Source organism: Myripristis murdjan, chromosome 7 (genome assembly GCF_902150065.1).
Source record: "Myripristis murdjan chromosome 7, fMyrMur1.1, whole genome shotgun sequence".
Lineage (NCBI taxonomy): Eukaryota > Metazoa > Chordata > Actinopteri > Holocentriformes > Holocentridae > Myripristis > Myripristis murdjan.
Window position 1 is genome coordinate 14955781 of NC_043986.1, and position 21249 is coordinate 14977029.

Genomic DNA, 21249 nt, shown 5'->3' on the forward strand with positions numbered 1-21249 from the left:
GATACCGCAGCATTCATCCATATAACCATAATATTAATATGCATTTCCCTGAACCCCACCACCCCCCTCTGTTACTTTTGCCCAGTGGCAGCGGAGTAAGGTAGCTTAAGCTTGTACGGTGAGAACAAAATCCCAGATCAGACCTTTAAGGGAGGTGAGAACACAAATCTTAGGTTGGACGTTCAAGGGAGTGTGTTTCAAAGATGAGAACCAGAAATCCCAGAAGCCGGTGTGGTGTGCTTCAAAGGCTCGGTGAGGGCTGGCAGACGGCTCTCTGGAGTCCTAACCCGCTGCTGTGCCAGCCTGGTGTGAAATGGACACTTGTGGGTTTGCCCCGTTCTATCTGTCCACAGTTGTTAATGATAACATGCATTGGCCTCAGCACTTGATGCTGCCCACATGAGCCAGCTGGAGCCTGCCAAGTTGTGTGTATGTTCTTGTCGCTAATACTTCCGCACTCATGTTTGATACCTGCTGGACTAATGCTGCTTAATAACTCTCATCAGGTGAATGTAGCAGGGGAAAGGCTGTGTTCACGTTAGCCTACTCCTACAAGGTAATTACAGCTTTATCCAGAGAGATATTAGGCTACATTCACTGACCAATTCATCTGTCATACATTTAATGTAAAAACTGGACACAAGACCTGCACAAAAAAATGTCTTTTATTTACATCAGATTTATCCAAACTTCCAAATGTACTTTATACTCTAGTGAAGCAGGGAAACAAATATTTTCTAAAAATATTTATCCTTTTGTTCATGTATTTACTTTTATGGATCTGAAGTAAATTGCGGTAGTTTTTTTCTATAAGCTTTCAATAAAAATGTGCAGGTATTTTGACAGTGTTAATCAATAAAAGGTTTCCATTGTCTCATTTGTTTAGGTGAGAAAATATTTTCCAATTTCTAGAATTAGTTTAGCAATTCCATTTTTTAACTGATATTAAAATAACCTGCTCAGCTTAATACAAAGTCCTAAAAAGCTACTTTGTATTCACGAATTAGTGTCTAGTAAGCCAGGCTGAGGTTTCAATGAGAAATATTTTCAAACGAATTGTAAAAATGTAGGCCTTTATTGGGCCTTTTAAAAATATACGAGTTAATTTGGACCTACCTGTAAATATCTCTGGTAAATACATTGTTGTCAGTGCTATGAAGTTAATTCCCCCGTTATTACAGTATCTATGTCATTGAACTAAAAAGAGCTTGCATAAACTGTGTGCTCTTTCACTGAGTTGTAAAATATGACAGGCTGTTTCCCCCCGCCGCTCCAAACTAAAAGATTAACATTGTGATTCCCAGTGTCCCAGCAGACAGCGTGATTGATTACATCATATTAAGGTCATTTCTACATTGGGGTAATTTTCACTCCAGCCTCCCGGCAATATTTTAATGTGCATTTGTTTGGCGGGGTTGTCGGCTCCTCGCTCCTCTGATCTGCGGGGAAATGGATGGCGACATTAACAAGCGATTAATTAAAAACAACAACATTAATGATGATGCCACTGGAGGCTGTCGGGATGCTTTGCGTAATTTAGAGGTAGGCCTAATTCCCAGTCAGTGACTTAGTATGCACCTTCTTTGTTTACATTTTGCAGATTGATCGTCAATTGTGATTATATTTTTGCTCAGGCGGAATAATTGTTTATTTTCATTATTTCATCAGTCGAAGCTGAAAGAAAGTTAACAACGGGTGTTTATTTAAAAACAAATACATATTCGCCTGTTTGGCAGTGGATAAGCCAGTGACGGACAGCCTGTGCGATTTGAATTGAGGCAATTAAAAACGATTTCTCATTATTTAACAAAACTGCTATCGCTGAATATTAATATCGTTCAAAATCTGAAAAAAACGCTGAAAGGGAATTCGTGCAGACTACAGGGCGAAACGAAAATGATTAGATACATTTATAGGCCTGTTGGTTTGGGTTTGGCTGCGGCCTGATCAATACCATACAGTCAACGTGAGCTGTGTGAGTGTGTGTGTGTGTGTGTGTGTGTGTGTGGGCGCACTGAATAAATGGGACAGCTGAGTGGAAACAATTATAAGAAACATCATTTCAGAGGATAAGCCTATAATGTAAGAATTTAGAGAAATAATTTTAATGAAGTTGTGAAACCGGTTTGTTGTGCAGATTTATAAATGTCAGTGTATGCGCACATCTTCAAAAAATCACATAAAGTGGTGCCAAAACGAAAATGTAAACTTCAATAAAACAACATAACAGTAGCACTTTGGCCTTGTCTGCTTTTTCTGTGCTTTCCCTGAAACGTTGTTTTAAGATATCATAAAGCATGTAGAACAGGCGTATACATATTGTAGGCTGACATGTTATTTCTTAATCCAGCCTGGCTGCCATAAACCTGATCTACAACCTGCCCACCCTACAAGACACACACACACACACACACACACACACACACACACACATACACACACACACCACAGTCTATGGGCGTGTTTCCTTGCCAAATCGTGTGACTCGTCCCTGATTGAAACTTCTAACACTATAGTGTTAGTACAGTGCAGCGGATCTGCCTCTATCTCCACCGGCCCTGCCCTCTAACCTCGTCCTATTCCTGTTATCAGTGTGGCGCAGCGCCCGTCTGTCTCTGACAGCATGTTAACAACACAGAAAAGGCCCCAAAGAAATGTCTTGGATTAGCGGTCAGATTTCCCATTTCCCATAGACGCCCAAGGTCCTGAACCCAATTAATGGCTAATAATTACCAAGGCAGCTTCACTATGACCGCTTCTGGGGACTTCATTAGAGAGACAGAGGGAGCGGTGTGCTTTGGAGTGGCACTTCAAACTAATAGGCTACTCTAGAAAATAAAATGGGAGAATTTTCTAATTGATTAGCTGTTCGGATTTTGGTGAATACTGCGTATTTATCGACCTCTTGTGAGAGAAATATACTGCCGCTTGGGGCGATTGTCACTTATCATTTCTTCGATTTGATTTTGTGTGCGCGTTGTGGTTTTTTTTTTTTGTTTGTTTGTTTTTTACCCTGAGTAAACTCAACTAAAGCCGTGCGTCGGTCATCTTTTCTTCCGTGTGCGGGCAGCCTAGGCAGTCAGGTAGGCCACTGTGCCAAAACGCACACAGGTGTGTGTGTGTGTGTGTGTGTGTGTGTGTCTACGTGTGTGTCTGTGTGTGGGAGTGAGAGCAAGTCCAGCCCAGCCTCCATGCACGCAGTCCCACCACCCTGCCGAAAGTTACCATGTTTACTCTCCCATTACATCGACTGTGGCAGAATTACAGTTAGCAAATTTACAATGCTCACCGCTCTCACAAAGGGCCCGCTGCGGCTTTTTGATGTTCCCCGGCCCGCCTCATCCGCAGGCCGGACCGCGCGGTGCTCCATTTCACATATCTAATGTGCGCTGATGTTATCTGTGCGTAACGTATAATCCAGGGACCAGGAGCCTTTCCACCGTGGATAAAGCTTGGGTTTCAGCAGCCTACGTGTGTGTGTATGCGCGCGTGTGTGTGTGTATGGGGAGTGGTGGGCAACTTTGTGACCACACCATTCCAGAGTAAACGTCCGTAGGCCGCCGTGCCACGCTACTACCCCCCCCCCCCCCCCCCCCCCCCCCCATCCCCCAATCCCCCTGCACACACACACACACACACACACACGCCATCCAACTGCACAGTGATGATGATGGTCGTGATGAGGTGAAGGGCAACCGTGACACCATGATCATGATGCAAGGATCGTCATGATGAATCTCGTCATATCATCATTATCGTCATCATCATCTTCATCATCATCATCACTTTAATCATATTGGTAGCCTATATGTGGCTTACACCGTTACTTATAAGAATGGTATTCCATGTAAAGCCTAAAGGTGGGTGTGACTGGAACACTTTCCCCCCCTACAAGAACCGATTTTTTCTAGCGCTCATGTTTTTGCGACTGGATACTGTGGCTCCTTTTCCGTTCGCAGGATGTTTATTATTATTTCATGATATAAAGCCAGTGAAACAGCCTAAATATCCTGCATGGATAAAATACTGGCGTGACGCGAAACATGACGGCGGCCTTGCCTGTGCAAGCATCAGGTTAATCCAAACCTATAGTGAGACAAATCTGCTGAGTCCAACTGATGTGAACTTCTACAGCGTCGGTTTATTAATTTAGGATGAGAATAAAGCCTGCCTAATTTAAGCACACAAACAACCAAACGATTTAAATAGATAGACAGATACCTAATTGAATTAATGAATGAATTAAGGATGAATCTATCCCCGACAAAAGGATCCAACTGTATCATTTAGGGTTTGTTTGCCCGGTTAACAAATGAAAATAAAAATAAAAATAATATAATTAGCCTAAATCATATAGGTGAATTTGTTTACATCGCTGCCATTATATCTCTAGTCAGTTTTGGTGTATTTGTTTGTTTTTTCCGTTGTCGCATTCAATTAAGTAGACTAATTATGATCATTCATCTGCCTCTGCTCTGTTTTGTCTAAGTTTAATTAGACATGAAAAAGCTCCTGACTGTGTTTTGAACCGATGTTGCAGCGACCGGCGCTGCGGCAGCACACCTCTCTTCCGGGGACAGAGCCAGCACTCCTGCCTTCCTGCCCTCCCTCTAGCCGCAGGAAAAAAAGCCGCATTTCTGGAAAGAAAACGCTCAAAAACTCCAGGTTTGCTGCGCAGCCGCTCCGTTTCCACAAACCCGTTTAAGGTCGACGTTTAAATGACGCAGAAAAGTATTCCCCAATGGGCAAGTGTCGGAGAGCAACACTTTTCTTTACAAGCGTAATCACAGTTAATTGCTCCTTTAAAAGGTGTTGCACCATGTGAAATCATTTGTCCAGCCCGATGTGCAAGAAATATTCAGAGGCCTGGCCTATATTGTGTCGGGCGGATGATGGAAATAATTTCGACAACCGGGAGAAAGTTCTGCTGAATGCCTTTTCTGTGACTGAACCTGGATGGAGGAAACGTTATCGATAGAGCTAATCGATTAAGACAATGGACTATTGATACTTGTCGCCACGCTCCCACGCCTCCTTCAGACACCAAGGAATAAACAAAACCTTTGCACACCACCGTTCTTCTCATAATTTGTGTTTATCGACCTGTTCTTTCATTTCCTCCCACTTACTTTTGCGCTGCCTGCTCCCCAGTAGAGCTCACTGCGGTCTGCTCTCCGGGCCATTTTCGTTTGCTGGTGCTCCTTTTGAATTACAGAGCTTTTTTATGCATAACTTTAAAGAGTCACAAAGGAAATGTTGTTTACAAGGCCTGTAATGTGGTTGCCTCCTGACACTTCCCACTCCCTACAGGTGTACCATATGGGCCTACTTCACAGTCTTTGCTGACTTCAGGAAAATGAACCTCTTCGCCTCATGATGCCAAGACAAACCCGCTAAAACATAATGTATGCAAATTACGACTGATTATTATTGATTCATAATCATACTATTCATTTCAACGGCACTCGTGGGAAAAACATCCCACGGCAATTTCTGTCCAATAGGCTAGAGACATGGTTAATGAAGTCAAGTTGCAGCCTTTATTCAAATCAATTGTTGCAGGTTTCATGTGCATTATAATGAGCAATAAGCTGCAGTCTCCAGAATGGACACCGTGTCATGTAGACCCCGACATCTCCTCTGTGCCAACGTAATGCCCAGCGAGCAGCATCTCAGAATAATAATAATAATAATAATGATACTACTACTACTACTACTACTACTACTAATAACAATATTAATAACAATAATTTTTTAGGCCTAATGCATGGATTTGATAGTATTCCAATAAAAGTGTAAACTGATTAGTGTGCAGAGAATTTCTCCTTGTCGCTGTCCCAGCAGGCTGCAGTCGCTCCATCACCACCGATCTTTAACAGGCTCCAAACACAGAGGCGCCTTTATGCAGCCCAACGAGACGGAAACCGTTCCCATATGACATGTGGGCTATAGGCCCAGGCTCCACGCAAATATGACGGGAAGCCTACATACATGGTCAGGCTAATTGGGGCTTGTTACTTTAAAATACAATAAAAAGGAAGGAAAATAACAACAACAACAACAACAACAATAGTGGTAATAATAACAATAACAACAACAATAATAACAATAGGCTAATAATAAAAACATATAAAAACCTTCTTTAAAGCTGCTGATTTTTGGTTCGTTTTCTAAATAGTTTCTCATGTCAGTCAATAATAACAAAAATCGTGTTAATATGCAACATCAATTTAATAAATACTTAAATAATATCAATTTAATAAATGATACAAAACAACAACAGCATAATAATAATAATAGCCTAATAATAATAATAGTCTAATAATAATAATAATACATTGTTTTTGGTTAAAATATGTAACTGACACTGAAACATAGCGCCATGTAAAATAGGTGCGATTCAAATAATGCATTTTATAGCCTAGTTAAAATTGTTTTGGCCTCATGAAGATAAATGGCCTGAATTGCATCCTCAAAATCAACATGCTGACTGAACACTGACGAATAATGCACAAAAATATTTTGGCTTTTTGGAAAAAATAAAATAAATAAAAAAAAAATTAAAACAATATCATTTAAAATTATCTATATTAATAACAATATCCTCACTAAAACTGCATCACAATGCTGGGTAGCCTACAAGCGACCCTCTTTTGCATGCAACAAGCAAACAAACAGGTGCAGGGCAAAAGTCATACTTACATGAGAAAGTCACAATCTTTCCATCCTCTTTCAGGTTACCTGCATGCGCCTAACTCAGCGCGGCACATGGGCGCTGACAGTGGCTGCAAGCACTGCTCCGAGAAATAAGTGAAATATGATTGTTAGAAATGGGAACATGCTACTGATGCAGCGGGAGAAGCCATGGACGTGTCCCTCGTACGGACTGTGGAGGCTCCATGCATGCGTCAACAGCTGCTGGCCGCTGCTTGTCCTGAGGGCAACAAGGTTCACACACACACACACACACACACACACACGTACCAGCCATATCATAAGTGCAACTCCAATTGAGCGGGCACGTATTTACGCCTGTGAATTAATGACGTTAAAATGACCTCTGCAATTCGAGTACATTCTGGCACAATACACGATGACACATCAGTTGCGTTAACAGTCTAAATACAAAGTTGCTCTTTCTGTGAAAGGACCTGCAAAGGGAAGAATCAGTGAGTTCAGAGAAAATAAACAATGTAAATATTTCATGCCAAAAATAAAGGAAAAATAGAGAAATACATTGCACAAAACAAGACCGAGCAGCAGTAGCAATAATAATAATAATAATAATAATAATGATAATAACAACAACAACACAGCTAATTTATCATAATGAATCAAATGCACTGTCTATGCATTGTCTAATAGCTGTAATACGACCTTGACCCCTACTATACCTCGCTGTGTCCACCGCAGGTTGCAGAAAACTAAGTTGTCGCTCTTAAAGGGGTAAAATCCAAAAAGAAGGTGCTGGCAGGGGCTGAATGGGGGAGGCAGTGGTGGTGGTGGTGGTGGTGGAGGGGGGGTTAAGGGGACGGGGGGAGAGATGGTGAGGAGAGAGCAGGAGGAGGAGGAGGAGGAGGAGGAGGAGGGGAAGAGATAAGTGATCTAAAGGGGAGACGATAGGACAAAAAAAGTGATGATGATGAATACATTGGAAAGTTTTTTGGCCCCGGCGAGGGTGTCAGATTGAATGGCCTGTGCGCATGTGCGAAGGTGTCCAAACTGACAATGCTGGTGAGATGAAGATAGTGTTGTTGCTGCTTCTGGGCTCACGGAGGACGACGAGAGGAATCTACAAGCCGACAAGATGAGATCCAAGGCGAGGGCGAGAAAACTGGCCAAAAGTAGGTCTTCTTTTTTCCCCTTGTTACGCTTTCAGCCGCCGGCTCAAACTCCCGGGTCTATAGATCACCAATGTGTCCTTGTCATTTGTCATATCCTTATAAGAGGGGAGGGGGTGCGATTCTTTGTCCTGAGAGATAACTTTTCTGCTAAAATGTGTCCCGGTCCGGCGGCTCAGTCTCTTTACTCTGCATGCTGCAAGTCTTGGCTTCGCTGGTTCCCAGTGTCAGAAAGTTTCATGTGTGATGAGAAACGCCGCTGGTGCTTTAGTTGAATAAGCTCCTATACTGAGGCACAGAGACACACTGAAATCCAAAACTCGACTCGATCTTGTAATTTGCTGTTTTCAGTTGTCGGAGTTTTTGTAGAGGCGCAGATTCGTTTCCCTAAAGTTACCCAAAAAAGTTGTCGAAAGGGATAGTAACTTTTTTTATAGAGCCGTTCCAAGTCTTGTGAAATAATATTCCTGGCTTTTGAAATAGTGGGCGCTGTGGCACTGCTCATGCTGAGGCAGGCGAGCTGCTGCAGAGCTCACACCGAGCTGAGCGCACTCGCTCATTCGCCCTCAAATGGAGACGACAAGATGTGAAATTTGAAAGAAATGGCAATATTTTCGTGCAGATTTTTTTTCCCCAATCCGATGCAGCTTTACCTGAGAAGAAATTGCACTCCGGCAAGTTTGTTTGTCCCTGGGCCCTCGGACTGTTGCGGGCTGGTTCCTCCTCCAGGGAATGCCAATCAATAATGCGTCTTGTGCAAGAAAGCGTCCATACTACTCAGTGCACTGCTGCTCGCGTCACACGGAAAATTCATGTATTCAGTTTTGTGAACATGAGCACTTTGTTGTTGGAAATGGACCGTGTTTATTGTTTGACATTTGTTTATTGTTGGTGGGTTGATTTATGATTTGCGTATATTTATAACGTCTGTTGTTTATGCCTGCTTGAATGCATTTAGTTTTCTTCGGCCAGTCATAGCCTGTATGGCTTAGTCTGCTTTTATACGCTCTTCACAAGTAGCCGGATTGTATAACAACATAATTATTTATGGAGCTACAAATAATTGCTTTTTGTTTGGCTGTATGTTAAATATGCTTTCTTCCTTCTTTTGTTTTGTTTCAAGGTGAGTTTCGATTTGCAGTTGCCCTAGGAAAACGCAGAGCTAAAACATTAGATACATTTTTAGCCCCAAATTTATATTTTAAGACAAGCTAATTTTAAAAATGAATATTTGAGAGATGCTTTTATTATTGTGTTTACGCTGAGCATGCTCGACTGCATGTTTTTTTTCCAGGCGTTTGAAAACTTTGTAACTTTGCCAAAACCTCTGACCTTGTTAATTCAACGTGAACCTCGATCCCCACTTCAGAAACAATGTTATGCATCTTTGTAAAAAAAAAAAAAAAAAAAGTTTTAATATTTAGATTATATGCATTAAGTGAAATAAATAGTTTGCATTTTTTTTTTAAATTTGAAAGGTTCTTTTAAACAGTGCACTATTTCAAAAGTAATAAACTATGTCACTGAAAATTATCATTAAACTGGCTATGAGCATTTATGCACACATGCACTGTTTTTGTATAATAATAATAATAATGATTATAATAATAATAACAACAATAACAATAACAGTAATAATAATAATAGTAAATGCAGACATTGTTTATAGCAGTCATATTGCATGTTTTTGTTAAGGTTGTCTTTTTATACTTGCATGCTCTTTATAATTGGTGCACAGGAATCAAATCCCCGTAAAAGGAAAAAAGAAAAAAGGAGAAGGGGAAAAAAAGTCCTAATTGGGCTACTTTGTGAAAATGCTTAAACATGTTGAGGATCCTGCTTCTTGCCAGTAATTGTACTTGGTCTTGATCTCTAAACAGCCTTGATAGCCTGTTGATCCCAGTGCTAATGAACACAAATACCTGGCTTTGTAGCCCTCTCACACCGGAATACTTGAAGCCTCTGAAACCCAAAGGCCACAAGATCTGCAGCGTAGCAGCGGCAGGAGGAGGACAGAGCAGACAGCAGGAATGAACAAAAACTCTTGTTCATCTTGATATTAAAAACATGCAGGCCCACTACTTTATAATGCAAATCGTAGGAGCATTTCTCGTTCCCCTTTTTAGTAGTATTATTATTATTGTTTTTGCCTTAGGTAAAATATGCCTTGCTGCAGAACCGAGCACTGTAGGCCCACAACAATATTCCCCGTCAGGATTTTTATTTCATTTTCAGCCCTCTTGCCTGTTTTCTTCTTCCCGGCAGACTACACATACAGACCCGGTTAGGCTTCATGCAGAGGGCCACGGCTCAGTTTATACACTCCACATTCCCACAGGAGTACACCCAGGGCCTCCGCGTGTTTTTTAATAGACAGGCTCGCATTGATCAGTAAATACAGTAGTGACCGCTTCGGTTTGTTGACATGTTGCATTTGGGTCAGGAGTTAGTGAGTGTTAGTGTGTTTGGGTTATGGTGGGATATCGCCCTCACAGGTAGGGCCAGTAGCCTACATAGGTGGGCTAGAACATGATATGTCATTACCGTCAGCAGCTTTTTTTCTCTTTTCTCTTAGAAAAAATGACAATCTGTTGGATACAAATTAATATTTCGCCTATTATCGACGTTAATACCATTTTATTTTTCATTTTCGATATGTTTGGAGTCATTAAAGGCTAGACAAACACATGGATATTTCAGTTTTACTTTTCCTGTCATAGCCTGTTGGTAATTATAACCTCAAATGGTTTTTATTGCAATTTTATGATCGTTGTTTTTTATTATTATTATTCATCTAAATCAAGATATCGTCCGAAACACACAGTCCTTATCTCTCTCATTTTGTTGAGGGCAACGCGTGACATTGTTTAATACTGAGACTTGGCCTTTTGTGATTTTACTAAACTAAAAATCAATACAGATGGTTGGGAGTGTTGCAGGAAATCCAGCCTCAAATTGACAATGTAATCGCGTTTATGCACTTATAATTTCAGTTTAGCTGGCCACATTGTGGCTGTACTCCCAAGGCCAGAGAATGCATGCTTAACGTGTGTATGCGCTCTGCAGAGGGCTGCCTTTGTGTTTGAACTTGAACACCTTGCGGCTGTTTTATTCTGTCCAGCTCCTTGTAAAAATTGTTGGCCAATGGCTTTGAATGATTTGGATTTGGATCAGTCGAATCTGTTCCGGTTTAGTGACTGTGGGGTTATTTTATTTTATTTTTTATTTTATTTTTCCGAGATTTTAGGCTACGTGTACAGGTGAGAGGTACAGGCCTACGGACGCACGCAAGCACGCACGTCCACACACACACACACACACACACACACACACACACACACACACACTGCACACACTGCTCTCGTGTGCAAGCTTAACGATCAATACCGTCTCCGCGACAATTCTGGGCCTATAGCTTAAATAAATATTGCAGACATGATGATAAACTGCACCGCCTATGTAAGTCGCTGTCAGTGCACGCATATGCAGATAGCGCCAGGGCCTTCAGTGCACACCATAGCTAATTGAAAACAACTTTCACACGTTATTGATTTTCAAACCCATGTTTTTTCGTCACCGTCAGCATTATCAAAAGTCAATAAAATAAAAGGGAGAGTCGCCCGATGTCTTCTGCCCTCTCTCTCTCTCTCTCTCTCTCTCTCTGTTTTTCTATGTTCGTGTGTCTGTCTCTTTCTCTTTACCTACCACTCATTTTCACCCCCCCCCCCTTTTTTTTTTTTTTTTTCTTTTTCTTTCTCCTCTGGCCTACTATACCAGATATAGTATTTAGCTTCAGTATAGATCTTTGTGTGGAGGCCCTGAGTAGATGGACTTCCAGTCATGAACTCGGCCTGGCTGCACAGCCTCTGATGTTTTGACAGAAGTAATAAAACCCAACCCATAACACTTTAAAACCAACAATGGTAGCTATGTTGAACTTCTGCTAAACGCTCTGGGTCCCATGCAAGCTCCCATGCACTGGTACTGTACAGCTGTGCTGTGTGTCAGCTAGCGCTCCTCTGTGTTCACAGATTAGAGCCTGAACCTAAAAAATGCTTGGGCCATCAAATGAAACATGCATGTAATGTAAATATAGTATGTTGTAGTGATTGCAACTGATGTTTTTGACTTTTTTGTGTACCTTTATGAATCTGTTCTTTCCACTCTGCAGTCACTTGAATGCAACATCCTTAATGTTGAAATTAAAGCATCAGTGAGCCATTATAGTCAAAGTTTTCTGGAAACTGGGTAAACATGACTCTTGATTTGTTAATATTAGTAGATCTCTTAACTGTACTACTCAGTACTAACATGCACATTTTAAATATGTTTTTTCTATGTTTTTCTCAAGCATCGGCTTATAGTGGCTATAATTAAAGTTATTTTTAAAATTTTGAATTTTAACAGTCAGTAATCAAATATCTGTTATATCTATTTTTTTTAATTATTTCAATATCTATCACAGATAGGATACAGCTGAAAACTTGAAACTCTTGTGTTTCCAAAGAGCTAATTTGCATTCATATGTGGTGATGATGATGACAGTCTTAGCCACACTTTGAATAGGACAGCACCAGTTTTACGGTTTTACTGTTCATCACTGCCTAAAATAACTATGACAGCTGGCATAATCAATCTCATGAAACTTTGCTTCCAGAAACTACAGACCTTGTGAATTCATAAGATGTAAAGTTTGTCAATATATGTTCAATCAGAAAGTCCTTTTTTGTGATTTACAGAAAACATGACAAATTTTTGCAGTTATTTCATCTCTCTCATGGTGATGGGGCTTTTGATTAAATCTTTTGATTTTTTTAACCATGTATCTCTTGAAAGATCAAAACATGATCAAAATTGTGTAAGTGATGTGTAAGCAGCTACTTATGCTGCACAAGCACTTGAATATGGACATTCATTGTATATGAATACATTATAGAGGATACACTTTAATGTGTTGAAAGCTGTTCTCAACACACTAAACTCTTCATTGCATATTGATTTTCACATGTTGTGGCTGACATACGTATGCATATAAGACTACATTAGGAAAACCTTCCTTCCATTAATATATTTTTATTACCCTGAATTGTGGAGGACCAGTATACACATGAGGTCTCAGGAGATTTAATTTCTGCTGACTGTTCCTAAATCTCTTGAGTTGGTAAAAGAAGCTTTTATGATCACTTCCTCGTCTGCTGGGAATGAGCTGCAGAACAAATTCAAACTTAAGGAAATGGTAGCTCCTAATGAATGAACTAGTTGTTGGATAGCAGATTCATCTATTGGAAACTGGCAATTTTTTGAGGTTGGCTGTTTTTTGAGATGTGACATTGCTTTTCCTTGTTTCTCTCTACTCATTCTTCTACTCTTCTCTCTCACTCTATATGAAACTGTCTTTTACTTTTGAGGAAATGTTTTTTATTGTGGCTCTGTCAGTCACTGCTGTAAATTTGCTGCTGCTGTCTTGGCCATGTTTCCCCTGGAAAACTGATCTGAATGGGACAGATCCAGTCAAATAAAGGTTACCAAAAATTTTGTGCCTACACCTCCTCATCCTCTATCATTCATTATCTGAACAAACAACAGTCATTTCACTATGATTACTAGGTTGTTTATGAATACAGGTAGATTTTATACATGGCCAAGCCATGTGTCACAGGAATCTTAAGTGTCCTGTCTTTCTGGTGAACTTCTGTTCATGGTATCTAGCTGACCTTGTGCTTCCCCCAAGAAATCTGACATCACCTTCCATCATAACACTGTTATAAATTCCGCCATAAATACAGAGCATATTCAATCTAACAATTTTATCGACTCAGAGAAACCTCAAATGACAAAACAGGGGAAACTTGGATGTTCATGAATGTGAGATTTATGCATGCACTTTAACAAGTCCTCATGCATGTGTATCATTTGGTTATGAAAGCATTATTTCTTTCACCCGTAAATCTTCCAAGAACATTATCTCATTGTGCATGTAAGCGCTGTGTCACACAGAAATAAAAATAGAGCATTAGCATGAGCTGTGGATGTAACAGTTTGGTTTTGGGTCTTTTGGAGTAAGCAGAACTCGCTCCAGTAGTAAATAGCAGAGCGCTACTTGTGACTCTTATTGTCAGCTCAACTCAAACCCAGTTGCCCCTCAATGCATTTGACTCATTTTCATACAGTTTGTGTTCTGCCCCACTGTCTTTATGTCAGCACATGGTTATTGTTCATTATTAGGATCCCCATTTGCTCGTGACCAGCTAGTTTTCTGTGGTCCATGTCAACATTACATGATACATGTATCCATTCAAATTGACAAAAAACATATTCAACAAAAACAAAAAAAGACAAAATGATTTGGGGTACAAAGTCAGTGGGATAAGACATGGTGGTTAAGGTACTGGCATGTCATATCATGCTGATTTTGTGTGCACAAATACATATCATGCATGCACAGAAATAGATTGTATATGGATGCACACACATACACACCCAGAGGCACACACACTTTAGTGGTGACAGATTTTTGGGCAATGGTTGGATTTAACCCCAATCAATCACAAACGAGAAAGGTTGAGTGTAAATGTCATCTAACCAGCAGGAGTTGGCACTGTTGGCTGGGCGAGCGTGTGTGTGAGTGTGTGTCAGAGAATGATTGTGTACACCATTTTGTACAGTTGTTGGAGGTCCTGTCAATGTTCCGAGCTTTGACCTTGGCCAAGTCTGGCACAGCAATGGGTGGGCACCTATTACACCTGGACACACACACACATATACACACACTCGCATTTCAGCCTCAGACCTTCTTGCCAGGTCTCATGCTGGCTAAGTCAAATTTTGACTTGACATACAAATGCCACTGCATTAAGCTCTTGCACATGGCTGTAAATCCCATTCATTCCATTGATACATTGACCTCACATCATCCAGTTGGCAAATATGCCTCTTTCCCGCCTTGCACCATGACCTCATCCGCCATATTTGTAAAAACACGGCAATCTCCCAGCCGTTTGGCAGTGGAGACTGGCATGCCTGAGAGACTTCAAGATATATCCCTGATGTTTTCTTTTCAGGCAACCCCCCCAACCCACCCATTTTTCGTCTCTCTTCATACTCGTCGTTTTCAGCCTGCAGATGGGGGCAGGGTCGTGTTTAAAAATAGGCAGGCAGCGTATGAAGAGCGGTATGCGTCGGTGAAAACAGGGCTCAAAAAAATCAAAATCCATTACGCTGCAGTTTAATGCATTTTGTCCTGACCTGTGGCTGCTTATCAAGTTACGTCCTGCCACTCCTGGACCGTGTCTGGAAGATTCCAGGGCTAAGAATACACCACGGCTGTTGTGGAGATGTCTTGCAGCAGATCCCTCTCCTTTATTTGTGTGGACACTGATTAACGCTAAATGATCATCTCTCTGTGCGCCTGGTGTGACTGCGCACCACCCGCTGTTAGACAGTGTGCGTTGTTTGCAAAACAAGGGGCAAATGTGTCGAGTCACTAATTAGTGTGTTTTAGCACCCCTCATGATTCCCCCTTGCATTGTAATATCCCAGGGATTGCTCTGCATTGTGACTAGTCTTATCTGGGTCTAATCCCGCTTTGTTTGGTATTAGCCTGCTCACTTTGCTCTCTCTTTCGTGCTCTTTCTCCCTCTTTTCTCTCCTTCCCCTGCTCTATCCATTTTTATCCCTTTCTGAACTTCCTGTCTTTCATGTTTTCCTTTCTCTCATTAACACCACGTTCTCTGACGAGAGGCCTATGTGCAGGGTGACTGCGTGTGTCTATGCACGGCATGTGAGAAGACAAGTTCCAATTACCTTGTATAAATTAACTAATAGAGTAATCTTCTTGCATTAGCTTGTTAGCTTATCGTCCTTTATGAAACTTAGAACAGCCCACTGTTGGTGTGATATACTTGTTTACCTACAACAGTACTAATAAGTGCCACCAATTAGCCTTACCAGCCCTGTTTATCCATCATTACAAACGCCTTTTTCAAGACTAAGCTTTGTTTCAAACCACTGAACTTTATTTTAAATAGTAATCAAAATCCAAGTGTTTCCAAAGATACCAAATATGTCACATTGAGTTACATGGAAATGTATAGAGAATGATTTATGAGACATCTAGATGTTTTTCGTTTTATGCAGCCACAGCCATTAAACATTACATTGTGGGTTTGCATATCATGTATCAGTGTGATATATCTTCATTTAAGTGTTGGAACCTGTAGATACAAAATATATTAACTATTTGTTCGAACTTAGTTTTTGCCTTACTTTTTAAAGATGGTTAATGTAAAGATGAAAAAAAGCCACCTGAAAGTACCTGAAACAAAAAGCCACCTGAAAGTAAAATCCATTTTTTCCAATAGAGAATGAACTTAAAAACAGAGAAGAGTTTTGTCTCTTGGCCTCAAGAGAGTTGCAAAAGCAGTTTGATTCTTGCCATATAGCATTCAGTTTCACAAACTTGTACCTCCCCCCCCTCCAGTCTCAGTCTCATTCTCTATCTGGCGCTGCTGATGATGGCTCATCCTGTCCAGATATGATAAGCAGACAAACTGCAGTGTCCCCAGGGCTGTTTGTCTGTCTGTCTGAGAAAGAGAAGAGAGAGATGTGGTGTGTAGAGGCGGCGTGGCTCTAAACTCCCTCTGTCTGCCTCCCTTTCATCTGACCGCCTGTTCAAAGCCTTGGCTCCATCCTCACTTCTATCTCTCCCACTCTGCCCCCCGCCTCCCTCGCTCCCCCACACCATCTCTCTCACTGTGTTTCGTCATTACCACAAAGATGGGCACGCAGTGTCTCATTAAAGCGGATTAGAGCCATCTCCACGTCTCGCAGGGGCCAAGCGGGACATTTCTCTTTTCTAGTCCCCTTCCCCTCCCCTTTTCTCTCAGAGATCAGGTTCTTTGATTTGGCCAGATAAAGACCTCTTTCATGTCGGTGGGGACGGTTAGCGATTACACTGTCAGACCCATCGTTTTGGTGAGTTTGACAAATTTGCTGTGCTGGGTGGGGTGGGTGGGGGGTTGTACTGGGAGGGCGGTGTACAAGGAGATTCACAGTAATTGAGCTGTCATTATCCAGTGACCCTGCCAGGCGCTAGTGCATAGGGCTCACCAGTTCTCTATTTGTTAAATACTTGGCTAACTTTCTTTGAGAGTATGATGGATAGAAAGAGAGGGAGGGAGAGGGAGAGAGAGGAAGTGGGGTACTGGTCCCCAGATGAATGCCCCTGCTTATTCGAGCGTCTCTCTCGAGCGTTGCTGTCCATGAAAATTGGCTCCATTATATCAGTGCTGTAAGTTTCTTTTCTCACCCTGCTCCTCCCTTGTGCAGTACAATTAAGCCCATATCACTGGCTGCCATTTATTTTCATAGAAAATGAAAACTGGTGGCATGTTGATTACTGACCTCCCCAGAGACAGAAGGCCACTATTGGTGTGGTTTAATTTCATTAAGTAGAGTGTGGTGCACTGGATAAATATATTAAAAGCTCTCTCTCAATCCAAGACCCCCATTTACCTCAGCCACTCTGTATGCTAAACAAATCCTTAGGTGTTACCGTTGTGGAATTGGAAATAATCTTCTGAAACAGTTTGGGTAAAATTAGACTTTTTTTCCCAGTGAAGTTCATTCTGATGCTTCTTGTTTCTTATCGTTCCCTGTGTGCACTAACAAACAGATTAACAACTTAACACAAGTATTTTCTTCTTGAGACTTGTTTTTTTTTTTTTTTTTTTTTTTTTTTTTTTAGTACTGGCCAAAACAAGCTTTCAAGAGTAACATCAGTCTGAAAAGTATTTTTTACTGCCAATATTTGGCAGATTGTGAAATTTGGTATTATGTCATTGTGATTGTGAAGTCTGGCATTATTTTATTCTAGAAGTGTGTTACTTACTACTGTCAAAGTAGCAGCAGAGACTAACATGATCTTTTTCTTTACTAAACAGCTTTTAGTCTGGAAAGCTGAGCCTGGCCTGCACCATTTGTGTTCAGAGTCTTGCAAAAACTAATATCAGCATTGGTATTGGTCATTAAGGGTGAGAAGATACCAGTATTGCCTTCAAAAAAAAAAAAAAAAAAAAATCAGTTCATCCTTATGTTTTTTTACTCACTGTTCAAATTACATCTAATTCTTCTTAATCAGCCTTAGAGGTTCTTATATATGCTGAAATTTGTTTCAGTTTAAATTGAGATAGATTTGTGGATGCCTTTTGTGGGTAAGATCCTGCTAATGCAGTTTTAAAAGCCAAAATGCATATTCTCATTCTCTGCTAGCTAACTGTGTCATGCATTTGGGCCATGGCCTAGACTGATGCTGTCTGGTGTGAGCAAGAGAGACAGACAGACAGACAGACAGACAGAGAAAGAGAGAGAGGCCTTTTCCTGGCAGGATAGTGTGACTGCATTAGCCCAGAGATTTTGATGAAGGAAATAAGAGCCCTCCTCGTTAACCTGGAGTCAGATTGGTTGTGAAACGATGAGTAGGGCGGAATGTGTGTGTGTGTGTGTGTGTGCAAGTGTGCATGAGTGTGCATGAGTGTGTGTAAGCGTGTTGTGTGTCCGTGCGTATGTGTGTGTAGGTGTTGGAGGGGTCTTGGCTAAAACATTTCAAGATGGCCCATTAGCCGGCGTGGGCCCGTCCCCTCCCGACACCATAGGATTCCTCTGCGCTGACCCCCTCTCTTCCACCCGCCGCCCCTCCACCTCTCAACCCCTCCGTCCCAGAGGCCCCCAGCCTCATCCTGCCAAGTGTACGGTTCCAAAGTAACGATGAGGCTGCCTGCGTGTGAAAATATTGAATTGCAAAAACATCCCTGGGTGAGAGGGTGTGTGAATGGAGCTTTCAGCGCCGGGCCCGACCCGGGCCCTCTGCTACTGACTGACGGACAACAAATGGCATTTTGTGCCCAGAGAGAGAAAGGGGACAGAGGAGGGGAAAAGGGGAAAAGAAAGGAAGAGGAGAGAGGCAGAGAGAGGGAGAGATATTGAGGGTTTTTCAGGCCTCTTCAGGCTGGGGCCCTATATGCAGGTCTGAAGTGCCTTATCACATGACCTGTCTGACCTTTGGCCCTCACCCAGCTCAGGCCGCCGGGCTGCTCTCCAGCGGGGTGCACAAAGAGACTCAAAGGCCACCATTCACCCCCCTCTGTTGCTGTGCTCCAAAGGTAATAGGTAAAAGTAATGTCAATGACCTCCACTTTCCCTTGCTCTACGGGAGGGCAAACCTCTTAAGATTGCCCGATTATGTCAAAGGTACACAGCCATTTTGGCTCCTTATCCACTAGTTCTGCTCAGGCCGCATAAGATGAAGTGAAGGGCAAAACGAACTACGTCCTGTACGGGAATAATTGTGCTACGGATTAAAAAGACATTTCAGTTTTCCATGTCACAAATCTGAAATGGAAAAAGTGGTGGAAATAAAAAAACAAAACAAAACATAGCACAGCATCATTGACAGTTGCCATTCCCTGGGAATATAGTTGTGTAATTCAGGTCTATGTATCATCAAAGTCACTGATGGGAGTGATAAAAGTCCTCTGTGTGTGTGGGAGGAGGAGACATAAGTGGATTCCTGATGTCTCAGTGGACTGAGTGGGTCACAGTATGACCGTAACCTCCTGTCTTGCTTTGCTACCCACACATTGGCATCTCTCTCTCTCTCTCTCTCTCTCTCTCTCTCTCTCTCTCTCTCTCTCTCTTCATCCAGTCCTCGGATTCTTTCTTCTTTCCTCTTTTTCTCCTTTTCCCCCTCCTTCTCTGGAACACTGGACTTTCTCTCTCTCTCTCTCCGGTCTCCTTTGAAAAGATGCGGCGTCTTTGTCCGGCCTGATAAAGGATGCCATAGTTCCCCTTTTCCCCTTCTTTGTGGCCCGGGGCTGGCGGCTCCTGTAGAAGTGCAAATGGTATCCTCTCAGAGGGGCTATCCCCGCGGGCCCTGGAGGGCCCTCTCTCTCCTCCAGGCTTGGCTAATTACCACCCTGCCCCCACACACACTCGCAGCGCCCCCCCCTCCCTGCCCCTCAGCAGCTCCCTGGTCCCTGGAACCATGGACGGCACATTCCCACAACCAGCACCTGGCCTTCTTTTCTCCTGGCCTGCTTTGATGGCTGACACCCCAGCCTACCCCTCCCTCCTTCCTCGTCCTCTTCTTCTCTCCACCCCTCAACCTCATATCTTTCTCTCTTTCTCTCTTCAACTTCTCTCTCTCTGACTCTCATTAATAGGGGTTTTAAATTGCTTTCTGACCCTGACAAACTGCTCTTGTTGAAAAGGGAGATGTTGAAGAGGGAGGGCGGTGGGATAGGAGCAAAGGATGGAAGAAGTAGGGAGACGTAGGGGAATGCTGGTCAGTGGAGAGTTGCTATAGTGTGTATGTATCTGAAGTCCATTATTATTTAGCTCTGTTAGTTCTCCCAAGGACCCCCCTCACCCCTCCATCCAGCTCCTCCCCATTGTGAGGAAAGAGTACACATGATGGTACTCCTCCGCCAGCTGCCATTTACTGTAAGTTAGACCCTTTCCCCCCTCTGGTCTTTGTCCATGTCCCCCTCTATTACTAGACGTAAGGTACACATCCAATCCAAAATCTCCACTCATATTTACTATTGATTTAACTATTTTTCCGACGTGCACGCGTGATGTGGGTTGGAATCCTGTTCAGACAAAAACTGAACAACAACTTGTGAAAGCCTTGTGAAACATCTGGGTTCAGCATACATTACACGTCATTGTCCGTTCTTCATCAGAATGTAGAGTTACCTTTCTTTCTTTCTTTCTTTTTTCTTTTTTAATCTTGCCACAGAGCTGTTCCTTTTTCCAAAGATCATCTATCATTTCTACTGCCTCTGGAACAAAGCTGCGTTTGTTTTCTTTTACGTTTTTAAAAATATTCTTACTACGTGACATGCTTTGTTCAAATGATAAGAATTTAATAAATAAAAATATATCATGTGCCATGGGCCCATGATCCTTGATCACTTTGTGGTTTCAAGTTTGACCACGTGGTTGATGTGGTTTCAATTGATTTTGCTGAAACAGTAGCCTCATGCTTAGTTGTCCTGCTGTTTTTATTATGGCATTTCCTCTGTGTATATGTAAACCTATGGCAGGTGGGTGTTACACATCCATGCTTAAATCAATGTGTGTTGAATTCCTTAAATTAGCTTACACACACAACACGTGCACACACACACACACACACACACACACACACACACACACACATACACACACACACACACAAATATCTAATTTAGTTGCATATTTGCGTTCTACTGCCCATAGGCCTAATCAATAGCTTCCCCCAGTGGATTTGACCAATTCATAGCTGGCCTTTGTGCAGCCTAGCGATCCCAGCGAGGGCATTTGGACAGCTTTCTGAGGAAAACAAATAGCTCTATTACAACCTGGCTTC

At 42.0% G+C, this 21249-nt stretch overlaps 1 protein-coding gene across 1 annotated transcript in view; it reads left to right on the forward strand.

Moving 5' to 3' along the window:
- The first annotated feature begins 7714 nt into the window (after positions 1–7714).
- The window catches only part of prdm16 (PR domain containing 16), a 221234-nt gene continuing 207699 nt past the window's right edge, over positions 7715–21249 (forward strand). Inside the window, exon 1 of the mRNA XM_030055959.1 lies at positions 7715–7844. Coding sequence (XP_029911819.1) covers positions 7808–7844 — 37 coding nt within the window. The 5' untranslated portion in view covers positions 7715–7807. The remainder of the gene's footprint in view (positions 7845–21249) is intronic.